The sequence below is a fragment of the Doryrhamphus excisus genome, linkage group LG14, assembly GCF_037039965.1.
Source record: "Doryrhamphus excisus strain RoL-2023G ecotype Guam linkage group LG14, RoL_Dexc_Guam_v1.1, whole genome shotgun sequence".
NCBI lineage: Eukaryota > Metazoa > Chordata > Actinopteri > Syngnathiformes > Syngnathidae > Doryrhamphus > Doryrhamphus excisus.
The window spans coordinates 15,387,047-15,405,470 of NC_136370.1; the positions used below are offsets into that span (position 1 = coordinate 15,387,047).

At 40.7% G+C, this 18,424-nt stretch overlaps 1 protein-coding gene across 1 annotated transcript in view; it reads left to right on the forward strand.

The window, feature by feature from the left end:
• LOC131140126 (cysteine-rich motor neuron 1 protein) overlaps positions 1–18,424 on the forward strand; it is a 37,274-nt gene that overhangs the window by 17,669 nt on the left and 1,181 nt on the right. Inside the window, exons 5-14 of the mRNA XM_058090280.2 lie at positions 810–989; positions 3,105–3,308; positions 4,700–4,828; positions 5,309–5,462; positions 7,875–7,996; positions 11,014–11,232; positions 12,507–12,722; positions 14,773–14,994; positions 15,662–15,784; positions 17,283–17,461. Of these exons, the coding sequence (XP_057946263.2) occupies positions 810–989; positions 3,105–3,308; positions 4,700–4,828; positions 5,309–5,462; positions 7,875–7,996; positions 11,014–11,232; positions 12,507–12,722; positions 14,773–14,994; positions 15,662–15,784; positions 17,283–17,461 (1,748 nt within the window). The remainder of the gene's footprint in view (positions 1–809; positions 990–3,104; positions 3,309–4,699; positions 4,829–5,308; positions 5,463–7,874; positions 7,997–11,013; positions 11,233–12,506; positions 12,723–14,772; positions 14,995–15,661; positions 15,785–17,282; positions 17,462–18,424) is intronic.

Consider the following 18,424-nt stretch of genomic DNA (forward strand, 5'->3'; position numbering starts at 1 on the left):
CAGGGTCTTGAGGCACATGCTAACTCGCAAACTAGAGAGCTAGCGACCTAAACGGTAGCCTTCAAGTTATTTCCTTTAAACTTAAATAGCCAAAAACTTACCACTTCCACACAGATAGGGAGGATAACTATTAACAGTTATTTAACCTTTAACATGAACATTAATCAAACGTAATAATTTTTTCTGGGTACATGATACCATACAGCATCCATATCAAACTTGCGCGGGCCGCACTAACATTAAACTTTCATATCAAGGCGGGGGCCTCAAAGTCCGCGTGTTTGAGACCCCTGATGTAAGTTGAATGACTGCATTGACTGCATGAATGAGTCAGTGCAACACCACTCTCATCGCTGTGGAAACTTTTAACTGTGGCTTTTGGGGCTCACATGATCAGTCTTCAATCAGTTTTCCAAAGGTGGTGTAACAAAATAAATTTTATATCGCATTCAGCTTCCAAGACAGGATTGATTGACTCCACCTGCGCCAGCCCACGAGCCCGCTTTTCTGCCAAAGCCTCAGAACCACTTCTGTTTGCTTTTGTTCCGCACCACAAGAGGCAGACACTTTTTAAAGGCTTGATAGATTCCCTGTGAAATTCCACCTCATTGCCTTAGCGTCATTGTCCAATATACACCATCTCACCCTCACGTGGTTAACCTCAGTGTGCCCTTCAGTGCCAACTGGTTCCAATGAATGCCAGTAGAGGACAATGAATGATTGTATGCTGCACTTGTGATCAAAATTCACCGACTGACATCATTTTAAGTTAATAATGCTTATTACTTTTTTTTTTTTTTTTTCAATAGTCTCTCCCAAGTGTGTTCACAACGAGAAGGAGTTTTCCGATGGGGATGTGTATCGCATGAACGCGTGCTGGCTGTGTCAGTGCCGGGGAGGAATCTCCTTCTGCTCCAAAGCCGAGTGCGCCGAGCTCAACTGTGAGAACTTCTACATTCCTGAGGGCGAGTGCTGCCCGGTCTGCATAGGTACTTTGCACACACTACACATTAAATAAAATACCACGTGAAACGGGTTCGATCCTCAAGTAAGTTGAAATAACATAAGCATGCATGCTAGGTTAATCTCTGTTTGTGTCCTGTGATTGGCTGGCGACTGCACCAAGGTGTACCCCGCCTCTCATGAACAGGACAAGCCGTAAAAAAAAATAATGAATAAAGGCAAACCGGCAAAGCTTCTCCCGTGTCAACATACAAAGAACACAAGTAATCCAAATCAAACTGTTGCCATCATAAAACCTTTATTAACTATAATGATAAAGCAATTTCATTATTATTATTATTACAGCACTTTACATGGCGCGTACTGTACCTGCCATACAAGACATATTTCAGGGTCAATTTGGGATGCATCGCCACTTTGTCAGTGTGCAAATCCACATGGGCTTAAATCTCTATTCTCCAATGTACACAATCCTTTTGGGATTGTTGCACATATGGCAACCACATTTCTGTTTGCCAGGAGACGACCGATGAAGGCCAGCAAAGGCCTCTGCCAGAGTGGCCTCGATGAAAGAGTATGCATGTAACCATACTTTTTGGAACATCAGCAGCAGCAGCAGCAGCAAAATGATGCAATACCCATCTCAATGTTTTTGTTTTTGTGGACCTCACATTTTTCACACCTCATTTAAGTTACTGCAGGAGAGGTCACCTAGACTGCACTGTACACGTGGGACAAATGCTGCCTTTAAATGCTACCATTAAAGATGCAGTGAAGAAAATTAGTGCACCTACTTAGTGCTAGTAAATCAACAGAAATTATATATTTTTATAGATCCAGTTTAAGCGGAAAGCTCTTTTAGGGTTTAAAACTGTCACATCATTTCCAACTTAAGACCTTTGGCAGCACATTTTAACTTGTCTTTGCTTTGTAGTCAAAGTATGGCATCAAACCTTGACCTTTGCAGTCCCAGCTGAGACCACACATGGATGGATGTATAAGGGCTTCAACACAGAGGAGCATTTATGGCTGTGACCTCCAACCGTGTTAACGCCATGTCAGGGACACATGAGGAAATGTACACATTCCAAACCCTTAGTCAAGTTAAATCCATAAATAAGTCAAGACCCTAAGGCATCCAAATCCGGCAGCAATGCAAACTTCGCTGATGGCAAGAAATAGCAAAGAAGATGCAGGCAAGCATCAGTGAAGAAGAAGCAGATAAAAAGTTGGCTTAACTTTAAAATAACTAAAAATGGCAGGCAGCTCAGTGCAACATTTGCAACACAAAGACATAACGCAAAGTTCACACATTCTATCCATCCATCCATTTTTCTATGCCGGTTATTCTCAGTCGGGTCGCAGGTATGCTGGAGCCAATCCCAGCTGTACACCCTGGACTGGTTGCCAGCCAATCACAGGGCACAAATAGACTCACATTCATACCTATGGACAATTTGGAATCGCCAATTAACCTAGCATGTTTTTGGAATGTGGGAGGAAACCGGAGTCATTCATTCAGTCATTTTCATTTTCATGAGGGTCGCGGGGGTTGCTGGTTGCTGGGAGGCGGGGTACACCCTGGACTGGTCGCCAGCCAATCACAGGGCACATATAGACAAACAACCATTCACACTCACATTCATACCTATGGACAATTTGGAGTCGCCAATTAACCTAGCATGTTTTTGGAATGTGGGAGGAAACCGAAGTACCCGGAAAAAAAACATGCAAACTCCACAGTATCTTTATAATATTTCTGTGCAAGTTAAATGGTTTGATATTTATACGCTAAGAAATTCATAGTAATGTTCATATCATGACAGACATGATAGACATTCCATCCAAAAAGAACCGTGCTTAGCAACCTCATTTTAACCTTGCTACTTTTATCACCCAGCCTCTAAAAAAAGCATCGGAATCAAGAGTCGTTAGGAACTAAATTCAGTTTCCTTTTCTCATTAGTGCTCCCTTGGAGCATCATGTCCTCACACACCAGATGGACATATAACATACATCGGTCTGAGGCATTGGTTTCAGATCTCTCCGAGGTCGCCAAACCAAACTACCACATCAATCTGAATCCGTTTTTCATTATTCTCCACTTCCTTTTTAACCCGCATGGCTTTGCTTCCTCCCAGATGTGGAGCTACTTTCAATGGACAGCACAAAGGCCAGCTGCTGGGTGAACAACAAGCTCCGTGCCCACGAGGAGCAGTGGAAAGAGGACGACTGCACCTTTTGCCAGTGTGTGGATGGCGAGCCGCACTGCACAGCCATGGCCTGCAAACAAAGCTGCCAGAATCCAGTCAAGATACCCGGGGAGTGTTGCCCCTTCTGCGAAGGTATAAAGAGCATTGTAAAAATGTCTTTTTTATTACAATCAAGTCCTGTATAAATATGACTTAGATCTTTATGAGCTGAGCATGTGTTGGAGGCTCCTGTGACCCCACAGCTTTGCTACAGAGGCCATGTCGGCATGGGCTCATTAAAGGAGCATTCTTTAAGCTGTGGGGTTCTTTGTGTCCCTTTTATTACTCTTGCCCGCCAAAATGAGACCCACCTGTCTGTGAGGCACACAGTGGAGCACTTTAAAACAGGAGGCACATAATTGAAGTGGATCCCCCTTTTTTTGTGTGTGTGTGTGAGCATAATTAGTTACAGTGCATTGTGCCGTTTCTTCCACTTGGGTAGATTTTTGCCTGAACTTTGTGTGACATTTTTTGTCTTTTTACACTCACCTCGCGGGATGAGTACAGAAAGTCAGTTTTCTTTTTTAAAATCTTAATTTTCTTATTGATGGCGGCACGGTGGTCTAGTGGTTAGCGCACAGACCTCACAGCTAGGAGACCAGGGTTCAATTCCACCCTAGGCCATCTCTGTGTGGAGTTTGCATGTTCTCCCCGTGCATGCGTGGGTTTTCTCCGGGTACTCCGGTTTCCTCCCACATTCCAAAAACATGCTAGGTTAATTGGCGACTCCAAATTGTCCATAGGTATGAATGTGAGTGTGAATGGTTGTTTGTCTATATGTGCCCTGTGATTGGCTGGCCACCAGTCCAGGGTGTACCCCGCCCGAAGAGGCCATGTTGCAATTCACAGGTTAAAAATATGTTTTTCTTTCCTAAATTAAAAAAAAAAGTATGACTTATTCTTATAAAATGAGTTTTTGTGTTTATTCTTGTAATTGCTTATTGCAACATCTTAGAATTTCCCCTTAATAATAATAATTGGCTGGTGACCAGTGCCCAAAGACAGCTGGGATAGGCTCCAGCATGCCCGCTTCGATAAAACGTATAGAAAATGGATGGATTCTCACCTTCTAACTCATAATTTGGATGTAAAAATTAGCTACATTTAAGTACACTGAAAACAAGTAAATGTACCCTAAATTACGTGATGTCTTTGAACGCAGTACAATGGGCATATTTTACATAAAGTTGCTAATGGTGATGCATGTTCTCCCCGTGCATGTGTGGGTTTTCTCCGGGTACTCCGGTTTCCTCCCACATTCCAAAAACATGCTAGGTTAATTGGCGACTCCAAATTGTCCATAGGTATGAATGTGAGTGTGAATGGTTGTTTGTCTATATGTGCCCTGTGATTGGCTGGCGACCAGTCCAGGGTGTACCTCGCCTCTTGCCCGAAGACAGCTGGGATAGGCTCCAGCAACCCCCGTGACCCTCGTGAGGAAAAGTGATAGAAAATGAATGAATGAATGAATTTTCTTATTTCAGAGCCTTCATATGAAACCGTCAGCCCCATGTTGTGTCCTCCTCTGGAAAACTGCAGTCTTTCCGAGAAGGACTGTCCTTACGGCTTCTATCAAGACACCAATGGATGTCTGCTCTGCCGATGTCTCAACAGTAAGTAAGACTTTGTCGTGTTATGTAGGAATTTGGCATGGAATTGCTAAAAATAGCTACAACATTACATGATGATACTCCACGCTAGATTCATTGGAATTGGATTACTTCCCCACTTAGTCCCCTTTTCCGCTGCATCTACTTGACAAACCATAGATCTACTAACACCTGATATTGCCTGCTACTTTTGAGTGCACAGAACTAGGAATGATAAAAACACAGACTGATATTACCTTACCCTGTTTACCTTACCCTGTTGCTTTGTATTTGCCTGGGATGCTGCAGGTAGTACACCCAGTCTCTGCTTTACCGCAGAAGTTGGTTTTCTTGCTACCCTTCTGCTCTTGAATCAAATGTGTTTTTTAGGCTATAACCACGGGAATATGGAGAATATGTAAAATGCGCTTATTCTGCAAAAATAGTCTGTCTCCATGGTGACTGTCTCCCTGTTCCGCTGATGTATGCTTTCTACTCTTTCAGATGACTCCTGCCCCGACCTGAGAAAATACTGTTCCTTGCAATGCCCCATGGGATACGAGAGAGACGACTTTGGCTGTGAGGTGTGCGAATGTAATATCCCCGTACCCAGGTGCCGACCTTTGACCTGCACCAAGACCTGCCCCTATGGATATGTGTAAGTATTATGGGAATTTTGCACCCCCCCATCCGTCCTACTCATTTGTATTCTTTCTTTGCCATCACATTTTTAGATGGACTGTGTGTGACTGTTTTAGTCAGAACATAAGTGTATAAGATTTATACTATTATATTATTACATTTATTTACCCTATGCATGTGAAAGATGGCCTTGTGTTACCATATAAGCCCTGTAAGTCATGTGAAACTTCTATAAGGATAAAGAGCTCCATTCAAGGAAAGAAATATTACCTTGGGTCAGGGTCTCACAAGCGCCTCAACATTTATCTGCCCCCCCCCCCACTGCTGAACCACAACTGGTGTGCAAAGCTGCTAAATTTAAAAGTGGAATTCTTATCTTAGTAAAGTATGCCAGTAAATCAGTCTATTCCTGCATTGGTTTGTGCCACAATTAAAAGCATGCATCATGGTGGTTACGGCAGGTTTCTAAATCTGTGTGTGTGTGTGTGTGTGTGTGTGTGTGAGTGATTCACTCTGCGGTCCGGCTCCTGTCCTCCTCATTCCATCCAACTCAGTCAAACATCTGGAAGCTTTTCCGTCCCGTGACGATATTCTCATTTTCTAAATTGACAACCTGTCTCAACACAACGATGAAAAACACACCAGGATAAAAGCGGCCTTTTATGAAATGTATACACGTCGGGATTGTGCTGGTATCTCAAACACGCTCACGCCGGCCCGGTGGCTCAAGATGAGCCTGATGCGTATCTTCACAGGATGTCTGAGAAGAAGAGAGAAAGGATGAAAGCATGAGCTGCAATAACAGCGGCCGTTACAGTTGTTCCCTCTTCATCCTTCATAGGCAGCTGTTACAATTTAGCCTTGCAGGCCCATAATCCTCAGTCTCATCTCACCCAAGACCAAGGACGCCAAAGTGTACAGTGTACAGCACGGGTCTCAAACATGCGGCCCGCGGGCCAAATGTGGCCCACAGGACACTAGTTTGAGGCCCCCGCCTTGATATGAAAGTTTAATGTTCGTGCGGCCCGCGCAAGTTTGATATGGATGCTGTATGGTATCATGTACCCAGAAAAAATTATTACCTTTGATTAATGTTCATGTTAAAGGTTAAATAACTGTTAATAGTTATCCTCCCTATCCGTGTGGAAGTGGTAAGTTTTTGGCTATTTAAGTTTAGAGGAAATAACTTGAAGGCTACCGTTTAGGTCGCTAGCTCTCTAGTTTGTGAGTTAGCATGTGTCTCAAGACCCTGCAGTTGCGCAATATGTTGTAAATAAAAAGAGTATAAATGTGACTATAGTCGTGTTTTGTCATGTCTACAGGGCTCTAATAATGCTTTGTTCATTTTAATCTGAAAAAAATAATTTGTCTACCCACCAACTATATGTGCTTTCTTAGGTTTTTATTATTTGCCGTTTTATTATTATTATTATATTTATTTTTATTACTGATTGATTGATTTTCTTTATTCTTGATTTGTTTATTTATTTTTCATCTTATTTTGTGCAGAAAAATAAAAATTAAGATATTTGAGAACAGTGGAATGTTTTATCAGAGCTTTTCTTGTAGAAAATCGAAACCAAAGCAAAGTTTATTCATTTTTCTGTTTTTAATAAATGGTGTTTTTTGTTTTTTTTTGGGAAAACCTGATGCGGCCCAGTCTCGCCCAGACTTGGCCCCCAAGTAAATTGAGTTTGAGACCCCTGGTGTACAGTGTATCCACTGCTTTGCATTGACATGGTGCTTTTGAGTGCAAACCTTGACACGCACGGTGCTCTTTCTAATGGCTTGAATGACATTGGGTGATTTATTTATGCCTTCCTGACAGACGAAGCTAAACATAGTTCCAATCTCAGACATAACTAGGTCATTGCTGTGTGAAACAGGTGTCATCGCTCACCTGGAGGCGTCCATTAGTAAGGAAGGCGTGGTTACCTGCAGGAGCAGATAGACTGCCTTTCTTTTGTCTCTACTTGCTGCTCATCTATGTTTTATTAGACCCATAATTAGATCTGGATGATTTATCTCGACTTCTTGCGCTAATTAATCACTTTAACGAGCACGGAGGACCGTAGTTCAACTTTCATTATTCAATACTCAGTTCCAATTCAGTTTGAAGACTATGGGAGCCTTTTGAAGCAATAATGATGTTTCAGGTTAAATTGAAAGCATCTGAATTCAATTTAAAATGCTTCTTTTGTTTGTATGATGTATAAACCACCGGGATCTCACATGTTGGCCTCCATCAAAGGGAGCCGAGACAGAGAAGAGCAAAAAAATCAGCTCCAGATGTTGATTCTACCTAACCTTGGCTTCTGGTGTTCACTGTGTGCCACCCACAACATACCCGGATTTTGTATTCTTTTGGATGTTTCATGGTATTTACAAGTGTGTGTTTGTGTGTGTTTGTGTGTGTGTCACCCCACAGTCGCAACAAGCATGGCTGTGAGATGTGTCGCTGTGTCAAGTGTCCTCCCTTCACCTGTGATAAGCACTGCAATGACGGCTACAAGCAGAACAAGAAGGGCTGCTCCATCTGCATGTGTAAAGGTACCACACACTCCGAACTGTACTTCATAAATCTAATATCCTGTCCTTGTCAAGGCCAACTCGAGGTAGTTGGGGTTATTACTGGTGTTGATTTGTGTCCGCCGACTCCAAATTGTCCATAGGTATGAATATGAGTGTGAATGTTTATCTATATGTGCCTTGTGATTGGCTGGCGACCAGTCCAGGGTGTACCCCGCCTCTCGCCCGAAGTTAGCTGGGATAGGCTCCAGCATACGGATGGATGGAAGGGTTTGTGTCAAGTGCATGTACAAAGTGACTGTAGTTAAAGTCACAGGCTATACTGAATTTCCAAACATCTATGCTGTCCATGCATAATCAATTCAAGGATCCCAATGTCAACGTACCTGCTGGGCCGCATCAAGTATTCCAGAATAACAGTACAGCTGTCGCATTTTGATCAAAAGTGCATAATTTTGATTTTTGGTAATGAAATGCACAAGGGGGGGCGGCACGGCGGACTAGTGGTTAGCGCGCAGACCTCACAGCTAGGAGACCAAGGTTCAATTCCACCCTCGGCCATCTCTGTGTGGAGTTTGCATGTTTTCTCCGGGTACTCCGGTTTCCTCCCACACTCCAAAAACATGCTAGGTTAATTGGCGACTTCAAATTGTCCATAGGTATGAATGTGAGTGTGTTTATATGTGCCCTGTGATTGGCTGGCGACCAGTCCAGGGTGTACCCCGCCTCTCGCCTGAAGACAGCTGGGATAGGCTCCAGCACCCCCGTGACATTCGTGAGGAAAAAGCAGTAGAAAATGAATGAATGAATGAATGAAAATGCACAAGGTACAGTACCGCTCAAAAGTTTTGGATCACTTGGAATTTTTTTTGGCCATTCTGAGATATGGCCTTTTCTTGGCACTCCTGCCATGAAGTCCAGCATCCTGAAGTCGCCGCCTTACTCTTGATACTGACACTGGTGTTTGACGGGTACTATTTAGTGCAGCTGCCAGGTGACGACCTGTGAGGCGTCTTTGTCTTAAACTCCACTCTGTCAGATATTTGTCTTCTTGCACAGTTGTGCATCGTTTTTGTGTCCTTGTTAGACCCAGTTTGTGCTGCTCTCTGAAAGGAGTAGTGGTAAGAGATTTTAGTTTTAGTTTAGATTTTTAGATGCGTTTTCTAATAATCTATTAGCCTTATAAAACGATGAACTTGAATTAGCAACCATACTAGGAGATTGATGCAGACGACTGACAGTTGTTGATAGTAGGCCTCTATGCAATTTTTTTTGAAAATCATCTGATTAATTTTAATTATTTGTGAAATGGATAAAAATGTTTGTGAAATGCATGAAAATGTGTTTTTCTTTGGAAAACAAAGAAATTTGCAAGTGATCCAAACTTTTGAGCGGTAGCGTATGTCCAAGTGTAATACATTGCCACTGTTGCATGCCATTATAGAGTAAATAAGCCTGTATAAACTGTACCTAAGACACTATAATGTCAGTACCTAATTGTAAGGCTTGCCAGAGGTATGCTGTCTCTAGTAGCGGCTGTAAAACACTAAAATGGCAAATGGCTCAGTGGGAGAGCTTGATAATTGCATATATTAAGTCCAGTCTGTGATTGCCCCATTGTTCATATTTCACATGCTGGCCTCGTTTTACTTTCACAGTAATCACCAAAAAATACTGTAAATTGCTGTAGTTGGTAGTTCTAAGAGTATTGCATGCAAGTAAAGTAGCTCATGTACCCATGATATAGTGATGCAAGCGGCCGTTATAGTTCATCTGAACTGTTCTTTGTTCCCCGATATGAAAAACACACTCCAACGAAAGTACTCCACCATCACATGTCACTATGTCAGAAGAACGGATGTTTGAGTTTTTGCTACAAAAAGCTGCACTTTTGATTTCCTGTGACCTCTGGCTGATCTTCTCAGCAGAATTAAATGTTTGCCGTTTTGGGGTTTTTGGTTTGTATTTGGCTTTGTCCAGTAGCCATGGATGCAAGTCTAATTAGATTCCTCCAACGTTCAAGTTGAATTCCAGATGACTGATTTATATTCTATTTTACAGTAAGTGTTTATTTTTCTGGTATAGCTGTGGTATAAATATTTCGACTTGAAAATACTCCGGAGGCAGTACAACCCTCTGCTCTCTGCACAAACAGTCACACTCACAGACTTTTTACTGCAAACAAGCTGATGTTTACCTGACTTTAAAAGAGCTGGATACGTCTTTCTGGGGTTTGGTCAAATATTCAGTGTTGGGAAAATATTTGTAGAAAAAGATGAGACATCTTAACTTGTGCTTGAACTGAGAAATACTTTTAATGCTTCACGGGCCAAATGTGGCCCGCAGGACACTAGTTTGAGGCCCCCGCCTTGATATGAAAGTTTAATGTTAGTGCGGCCTGCGCAAGTTTGATATGGATGCTGTATGGTATCATGTACCCAGAAAAAATTATTACGTTTGATTAATGTTCATGTTAAAGGTTAAATAACTGTTAATAGTTAACCTCCCTATCCGTGTGGAAGTGGTAAGTTTTTGGCTATTTAAGTTTAAAGGAAATAACTTGAAGGCTACCGTTTAGGTCGCTAGCTCTCTAGTTTGCGAGTTAGCATGTGTCTCAAGACCCTGCAGTTGCGCAATATGTTGTAAATAAAAAAAGTATAAATGTGACTATAGTCGTGTTTTGTCATGTCTACAGGGCTCTAATAATGCTTTGTTCATTTTAATCTGAAAAAAATAATTTGTCTACCCACCAACTATACGTGGTTTCTTAAGTTTTTATTATTTGCCGTTTTATTATTATTATATTTATTTATCACTGATTGATTGATTTTCTTTTTTCTTGATTTGTTTATTTATTTTTCATCTTATTTTGTCACTTTGTTTGTCTTTGTTACCGATCCCAGTGGATTGCGATTGACGATTCCTATACCGATCGTCCATGAGTGAACTGGGCCAATACTGATGCTAATACCAAAGCTACACAAACGTTTACCAGGATATCCCATTAATATTTTTCTATTTAATTCTATTTTTTTCAGAGAGCGCCCCCAGCCTCAGCACCACCGCTCCTGTCCCAGTTCCCAGCTTTTGCTTCACCACTAGCGGCCACCGATACGAGGAAGGTCAAAGCTGGCACGATGGCTGCCGTGACTGCTACTGTCATTCTGGAAGGGAGATGTGTGTGCTGATATCTTGTCCCGTGCCCAGCTGCTCTCACCCTGTAGTGAAGCCTGACCAGTGTTGTCCTACGTGTGAAGGTCAGACACTTTACTTATTTTGTAGTGTGGAATATCAGAAAAGCCAATTTTGGAGATTTTAGATACATATCAATATAATCCAATATCAATAACCTGCCTCACGCTGTGGGTGGGTGGGGTTAGCTGACTGAAAGACCGAGACCGAGAGGTTGACCGACACTGTCGGTGACCTCGTTCATTCCGTGTTCACAAAAAAGAAGTAGTTCTTTTGACCCGTTCGTTCATGACCGACACACAACTCGTCATCACGTGTTGTTGCGCTGTTGAGTCGGAACGAACGTGAATATGAGTGAACGGACTGACTCGACACGGCTGACCGGGACTATGTACAGGGGGAGATCACAACGACCAATTGACCAAAATGAACGAACTGACCTAAATGATTGAAATGATTGCAATGAAATGACCGAAATGATTGAAATTAACAAAATTAACAAAATTAACAAAATTAACAAAATTAACAAAATTAACAAAATTAACAAAATGATTGAAATGACCGAAATGACCTTAGAACGAAATGACCGAAATGACCGAAATGACCGAAATGAACGAAATGATTGAAATGACCGAAATTATCGAAATTATCGAAATTATCGAAATTATCGAAATTATCGAAATTATCGAAATTATCGAAATTAACAAAATTAATGAACTGATTGAAATGACCGAAATGATTGAAATGAACGAACTGACCCAAATGACCCAAATGACCCAAATGACCCAAATGAATGAAATGAATGAAATGAATGAAATGAATGAAATGATTGAAATGAACAAAATTAACAAAATTAATGAACTGAACAAAATGATTGAAATGAACGAAATGAACGAAATGAACGAAATTAACGAAATTAACGAAATGAACGAAATGAACGAAATGAATGAAATGAACGAAATGAACGAAATGATTGAAATGACCGAAATTATCGAAATTAAAAAAATGAATGAACTGATTGAAATGACCTAAATGATTGAAATGAACGAACTGACCGAAATGACCAAAATGAATGAAATGATTGAAATGATTGAAATGACCGAAATTAACATAATTAACATAATTAACAAAATTAACAAACTGAACAAAATGATTGAAATGACCGAAATGAACAGATCTTTTTACTGAATGAACCGGAATGGTCCGGTTCACTGAAATGAACGGTTCTGCCCCCCACTATGGGCTACTGTTTTAAGGGGTTGAGGTGTCTTTGTGTATGAATCCATTTCAACATGTCTGAAACTTTGACCCCATTTCTCTCCTCCAAACTCCACTGCAGATGAGTCAGGAAGCGGGATGCCCGAGGGGATGGACATGGTGGTGTGCAGAGCTCCTGGCGGGGAGTTTTATGTGGAGGGGGAGACCTGGGACCTGGATGAGTGCACACGTTGCACCTGCAGACAGGGACGCGTCCTGTGCGACACAGAAGTTTGTCCCCCAGCTCTGTGCCAGACACCTACCAAAAACAAGGACGCCTGTTGTCATGCGTGTCCCGGTAAGTTCCTAAAGTGCTGAGTAAAGAGGTTTTTTAAGATGATAATTGGGTGAATTTTGTAAGTGAATGCGGTTTGTGAAGGAATTTGTAGTTTTATGTCAGGCACACAGCCTCATAAAGAAACCAGTCAAGACTGGCTGGGTTTACTTAGCAATCCCTCAGGCAAGCAGCAGCAGCAGCAGCACATTAGGACCCCTTTCACCTTGCAGCCAACACACAAAAAGAGGGAGCTTGCTGTCATCTATGTCTTAGTAACTTATCTTTGCTGCATCTCTACCATTCCTTTAGGAGTCAACTGTGTCTCACATGTAAACTGACACAAAGCCACACCAAGATCTTTATTTATAGCTAAGTCCCATTCACTTCAGGACAATATGTGGCAATAGCTCCCGAACACCAGGCCCACAAATCAGCAATGCATGACTGCACCTCTGAGCTGCTCCTTGAGAATGCCGCCCCCGTCTTATCGCGGCATCTGCCTCCACAAAAGCAGATTGTCGGAGGCTAGCCTTTGATAAATGTATGGGCCTGGTCACCAGGAATGTGGGAATAATACGCATCCCACTGATGGATGGACATTATGATGGATATGTACAGTAGGGCAGTTGCGAGCCAAGACTTGGGGTCAGGACCCGGGACAGTTAGGTTTCTGGGAGTTGGATAAGACATGCAGATGCAGCCGGGAAGTGTCTTCATTTGAGATACTAGTTGTCTCATCAAACCGAGATTGAACCTTGGATCTTCTGAGGAGCTTAGAGCCCAGAGGGAGGCAGACGTAATTGCAGCACCCCGGTAGCAATAACCAATGAAATTCTTGGACATGCATTATGTTTTTTATTTTAAGCTTGTATTGGTTGTTGTAGCTTCTTTAGGTGAACCGTAGCTTGACCACCACCATGCGTTCATACGGTGATAACACAATGATACAGTGCAATGGAGGCCAGGTGGGTGAAGTGTCTGGAACGGAGGAAGCAGAGATCGAACCACCAACCTTCCTGTTTCTGGACGACATGCTAACCCATTATAAACACCCCTGATACACCCGCAAACGTAATAACTGCCCACAAACGTAATAAACCACAAACGTAATACAAATCTGCAGCTTTGAATGAAATAATCCCACAAATGTAATCAATTTTCCACAAACGTAATAAAATTTGCCCACTGCAAACGTAATACTGAATCTAAAAAAAAAATATTACATTTTGTTTGTGGGCGTATATATGCGTTTTAGTTACAGTGTATTACTGTATGTGTGATTTTGTGCGTATATGGGGAAGAAATGATCAAAAGAAATAATAAAATATAATAATAATAATTGTAATAAAATTGTAATAAAACAATTGCAATTATCACAATTATGTTATCTTTTTACATTTAAAACAAATTATAATTTCATAATTAATCTTTAATTATGAAATTATAATTTATTTTTAATTATGAAATTATTTTTATTCGATAATTTCATAAAATAAAATTATAATTTTATAATTTCATAATTAATCTTTAATTATGAAATTATAATTTATTTTTAATTATTAAATTATTAATGATGAAATTATAATTTATTTTTAATTAAATCCTTTAATGTATTCAAATGATACTCTTTGAATAATATTTTTTCCACAAAATTTTTTTTTAAAAAGAATGATCTTGTTAAAATCCTCAAAATGACATCTACACCTTCTCCCTCATTAAAAGAAGAAAGAACAAACAACCACAAAGGTCATTATTTTGTCTCATATTACATTTTTGGGAAGTTATTACGTTTACAGATTTTCACTTTCCCACATACGTATGTAATAATTTTTAAATTTGAATCAGAAATGTTTGCAGTAGGCAAATTTTATTACGTTTGTGGGAAATTGCTTATTACATTCAAAGCTGCAGATTTGTATTACGTTTGCGGGTGTAACACCCCCCCCCTATAAATGCTCCTTTGAATGAATGGGCCGAAATTCTCCAGTTGTTGACAAGCGGGGCTGAAAGGGTCTGCAAGCGAACCCCCGTATCTGCTTTTATTCTAACCCGTCTCCCCGTGCATCCACAGATAAGACGCAGGGCCCGCTGCTACCAGTCAACACCAGCCAGCAGGAGTACTGCATCACCAGCGATGGAGATGTCCTGCTGGCAGGAGACTCCTGGAAGAGCAACGCTTGCACCAGCTGTACCTGCAACAACGGCACCATTCAGTGTTTCTCTCAGCGTTGTCCGCCTGCCAACTGCAGGGTGCCCGTCTTACGCAAGGGCCAGTGTTGCTTGCACTGTCTCGGTAGGTACTGCTTCACACCTCCGAAAAACTCCAAGCTTTGAATTAATTAGTTTTAGGCTCGAGTGTTTTTGTTGCATTAAAAAATCAGTTAAGATATATTAGCATGGAGTTTATGTAAGACTTCCACACAGAAGAAAGGTTATAATAAGGAGCTACTACTGGAACAAGGCGCAGCTTGTTGATGGGGGAAGTCATAATTCAAAGTGGTACCTGCCAGAAAGAGGGCGGGACCGTTTTCAAAGTGCGTGTGTGTGTGTATGCGTTAGTCCGTTTGGGCCAGCCATTCTGGCGCTGCATAGGCAAACACCATCACTGGCAGCAACATTCCATGTGACATATACACACGCTCACACAGTCCACTCGCAGCCAAAACATTCCTCAAGCATCCGCACATTCACACGTGTTTCCTGTCCCCAGCTGAATCAGACCGCAACGCTCGCTCTGTGGCGGCGCAGGAAGCTCCGTGTCAGCTTTTCCTACAGCGTAGGAAACCCCAGCATAGGATCCCATTGTTTGCCCTGATATGCAGCCGTTTCAGCGCCCTTTGTTTTTATTATTGGGCTTTTTTAACAGTTCCTATGTAGCTATTCACTGGAACACAGGAGAGTTGGAACAATAACACACGCAAGGAACTTGAAAAATAAAGACTTTATTCCTGTTTGGGCAGAAATGACGACATCTGCGCCAGTCTTGCTGTCGACCGTTTCGCCAAAAGCGAGGATCACTACAAGTGTACCGCGGGCTGATGGGAACGATGCTGTCACAGAACCGACCATTATTGCTGAAACAGGTAATAACCCCCCCCCCCCCCCCCCCGCCCCTCCATCAACAGTTGATCCCTGGGCATACAAATCTAAAAAGGTAATGGTAATGGTAATGGTAATGGTAATGGTAATGGTTTTATTTCATTTGAACATGCATCAGATTACAATTGAATGCATCACATAATCAGTTCACAGTTCCACATGTCCAAAAGGAGTAGGAAGAAGCAAAGCTTATTAAATCCTACCCCTCCATCTGGTACTTTTATAATCAGTAACTGTTACATTTGTTCACTTCCTGCTTTCCTAATATAATTTAATTTTATTTAATTGTCTTTTTTTAATTAAAAAAATGTTTTTAATGTGTTTTATTTTTTAATGGTTTAATTTCATTTGAAAATGCATCAGATTACAATTGAATGCATCACATAATCAGTTCACAGTTCCACATGTCCAAAAGGAGTAGGAAGAAGCAAAGCTTATTAAATCCTACCCCTCCATTTGGTACTTTTACAATCAGTAACTGTTACATTTGTTCACTTCCTGCTTTCCTAATATAGTTCAAGTTTTTTTTAATTTTAATTTTAATTTTAATTTTAATTTTAATTTTAATTTTAATTTTAATTTTAATTTTAATTTTAATTTTAATTTTAATTTTAATTTTAATCACATACCGAAGTACGAGGTGATATGACCACCCAATGACATAATGGGTACCATAGTAAGTGTCAATATAGTGATATATATCTAGCATATAAGTGTTTCAAATGTAGTTCTTCCCTGAGATCATATTTCTCCTCTCTTGTTGAGAAGTATTGGATGACATTTTAAGGTAATTGGTTGTTTTTAGGCTATATAAAACTTAACTATATCAGCAAGTTTAAGTATTTGTGATTTTAGAAATAAGGAGTGAGTATGTTCTCTGTAGGCGGCATTATGAATTATCCTTACTGACCTTTTTTGCAGTACATTTAGCGAGTGAAGAGTGCTTTTTTTAAAAATACTTTATTTTTTCAAATTTTTTTAACAAAATGTCAACAGTAATACAAACAAACTCAAAACAAAAAGGGGGCGTTGGACATACACAGTATACAATTTGGTTATTTCACATTCTGAAGATGGCTTTTATCATTATTAGCCCATATTTCCACACAATAAGTAAGATATGGTAGAACCAGAGAGCAATAAAGAGTATGGAGTGATTTCTGATTCAGAACAAATTTTGCTTTGTTCAATACTGAAATATTTCTGGCCATGTTATGTTGTATATTTGTAATATGAGGTTTATTGCTCATATTTTCATCTATTGTGATCCCCAGAAATGTATTTTCCGTCACCCTTTCAATGTCTACACCGTCTATTTGTATTTGCTGGTGCGTGTTCTTTCTGCTGTTAGTAAACAGCATGATTTTAGTTTTATTTAGGTTCAAGGACAATCTATTATCATCAAACCATCTTTTTAGTGTGACCATTTCTTCTCTGACCTTTCAAATGAAAGCCTCTGATTGGTTGTTCTGTGTCCCACAGATGAGACAGTTTTGGGTGAGAACTACCCCAACCAAACAGAAATGGCGCTTATTTACCAATCAGCCGCCTGGATCCTGGCAGGTCTCCTCCTGGCCATCATCATCTTCCTCATTGTGGCTTTACTCATCAACAAGAAAAAGAAGTGGGTGCAGATGTCCTGTTACAGTGCACCAAATAAGGTGGGAATTATTAATTATTGATTCTAAAGATGATTCATGGTGTGTTTGCTGTATATTTCTGTCTGATGACCTTTCAAGTCAGTCTGTCTTGAAAGTGCCTTAAAGGACCAACTTAATGTCAAATGTTGAGACAAATTTGTGTGCATGCCAACACGTGTTGATGTTTCCTCAGCTATTATTCGTCATTATCTCTAAGACATAACATAACGACTGTCTAGTCACACAGCAATAAAACACACAAGCATGTGAGGTATGTGTGAGGTATGTACGGGTACACACCGCTAATGAATGATAATGTTAGATGATCAAAGAATCACATCACCGTGTAGCCTTTAGCCTGGTCGTCAGGTGTGAGTTTGCAGGTTTGCAAGTTTTACATCTACAGCACACAACTGTGGTGCGTTCAGGGACTGATGAACATAGTGCAAAATGTCAATGCTTGGTGAAAAAAACATTATCAGTGAAGCATAAAGACATGAACATTTCTACCAGAGGTATTCCATTTTACCTGTATGATCACATATTTAGTATAAATTATACTTTTTTTCTGAGAAAACTATAAAAACTTTTTTTTTTTTAAACAAAAATCTGAATTTGCGGGACTGTGACTGTTGAATCACAAATGTGGATCCACTGTAGTCTTGTTGCCACAATATCATATTAATACAGAATAATATCCTTTCTGGGCTGCACGGCGGATGAGTGGTTAGCATGCAGGCCTCACAACTAGGAGGTCGGAGTTCAATTCCACCCTCGGTCGTCTCTGTCTCTCTGAAACTCCGGTTTCCTCCCAAATTCCAAAAACATGCTAGGTTAATTGGCGACTCCAAATTGTCCATAGGTATGAATGTGAGTGTGAATGGTTGTTTGTCTATATGTGCCCTGTGATTGGCTGGCAAAGACAGCTGGGATAGGCTCCGGCTTCCCCCGAAAGTTGTTAAAATTAACTGTGCAAGAAATGGT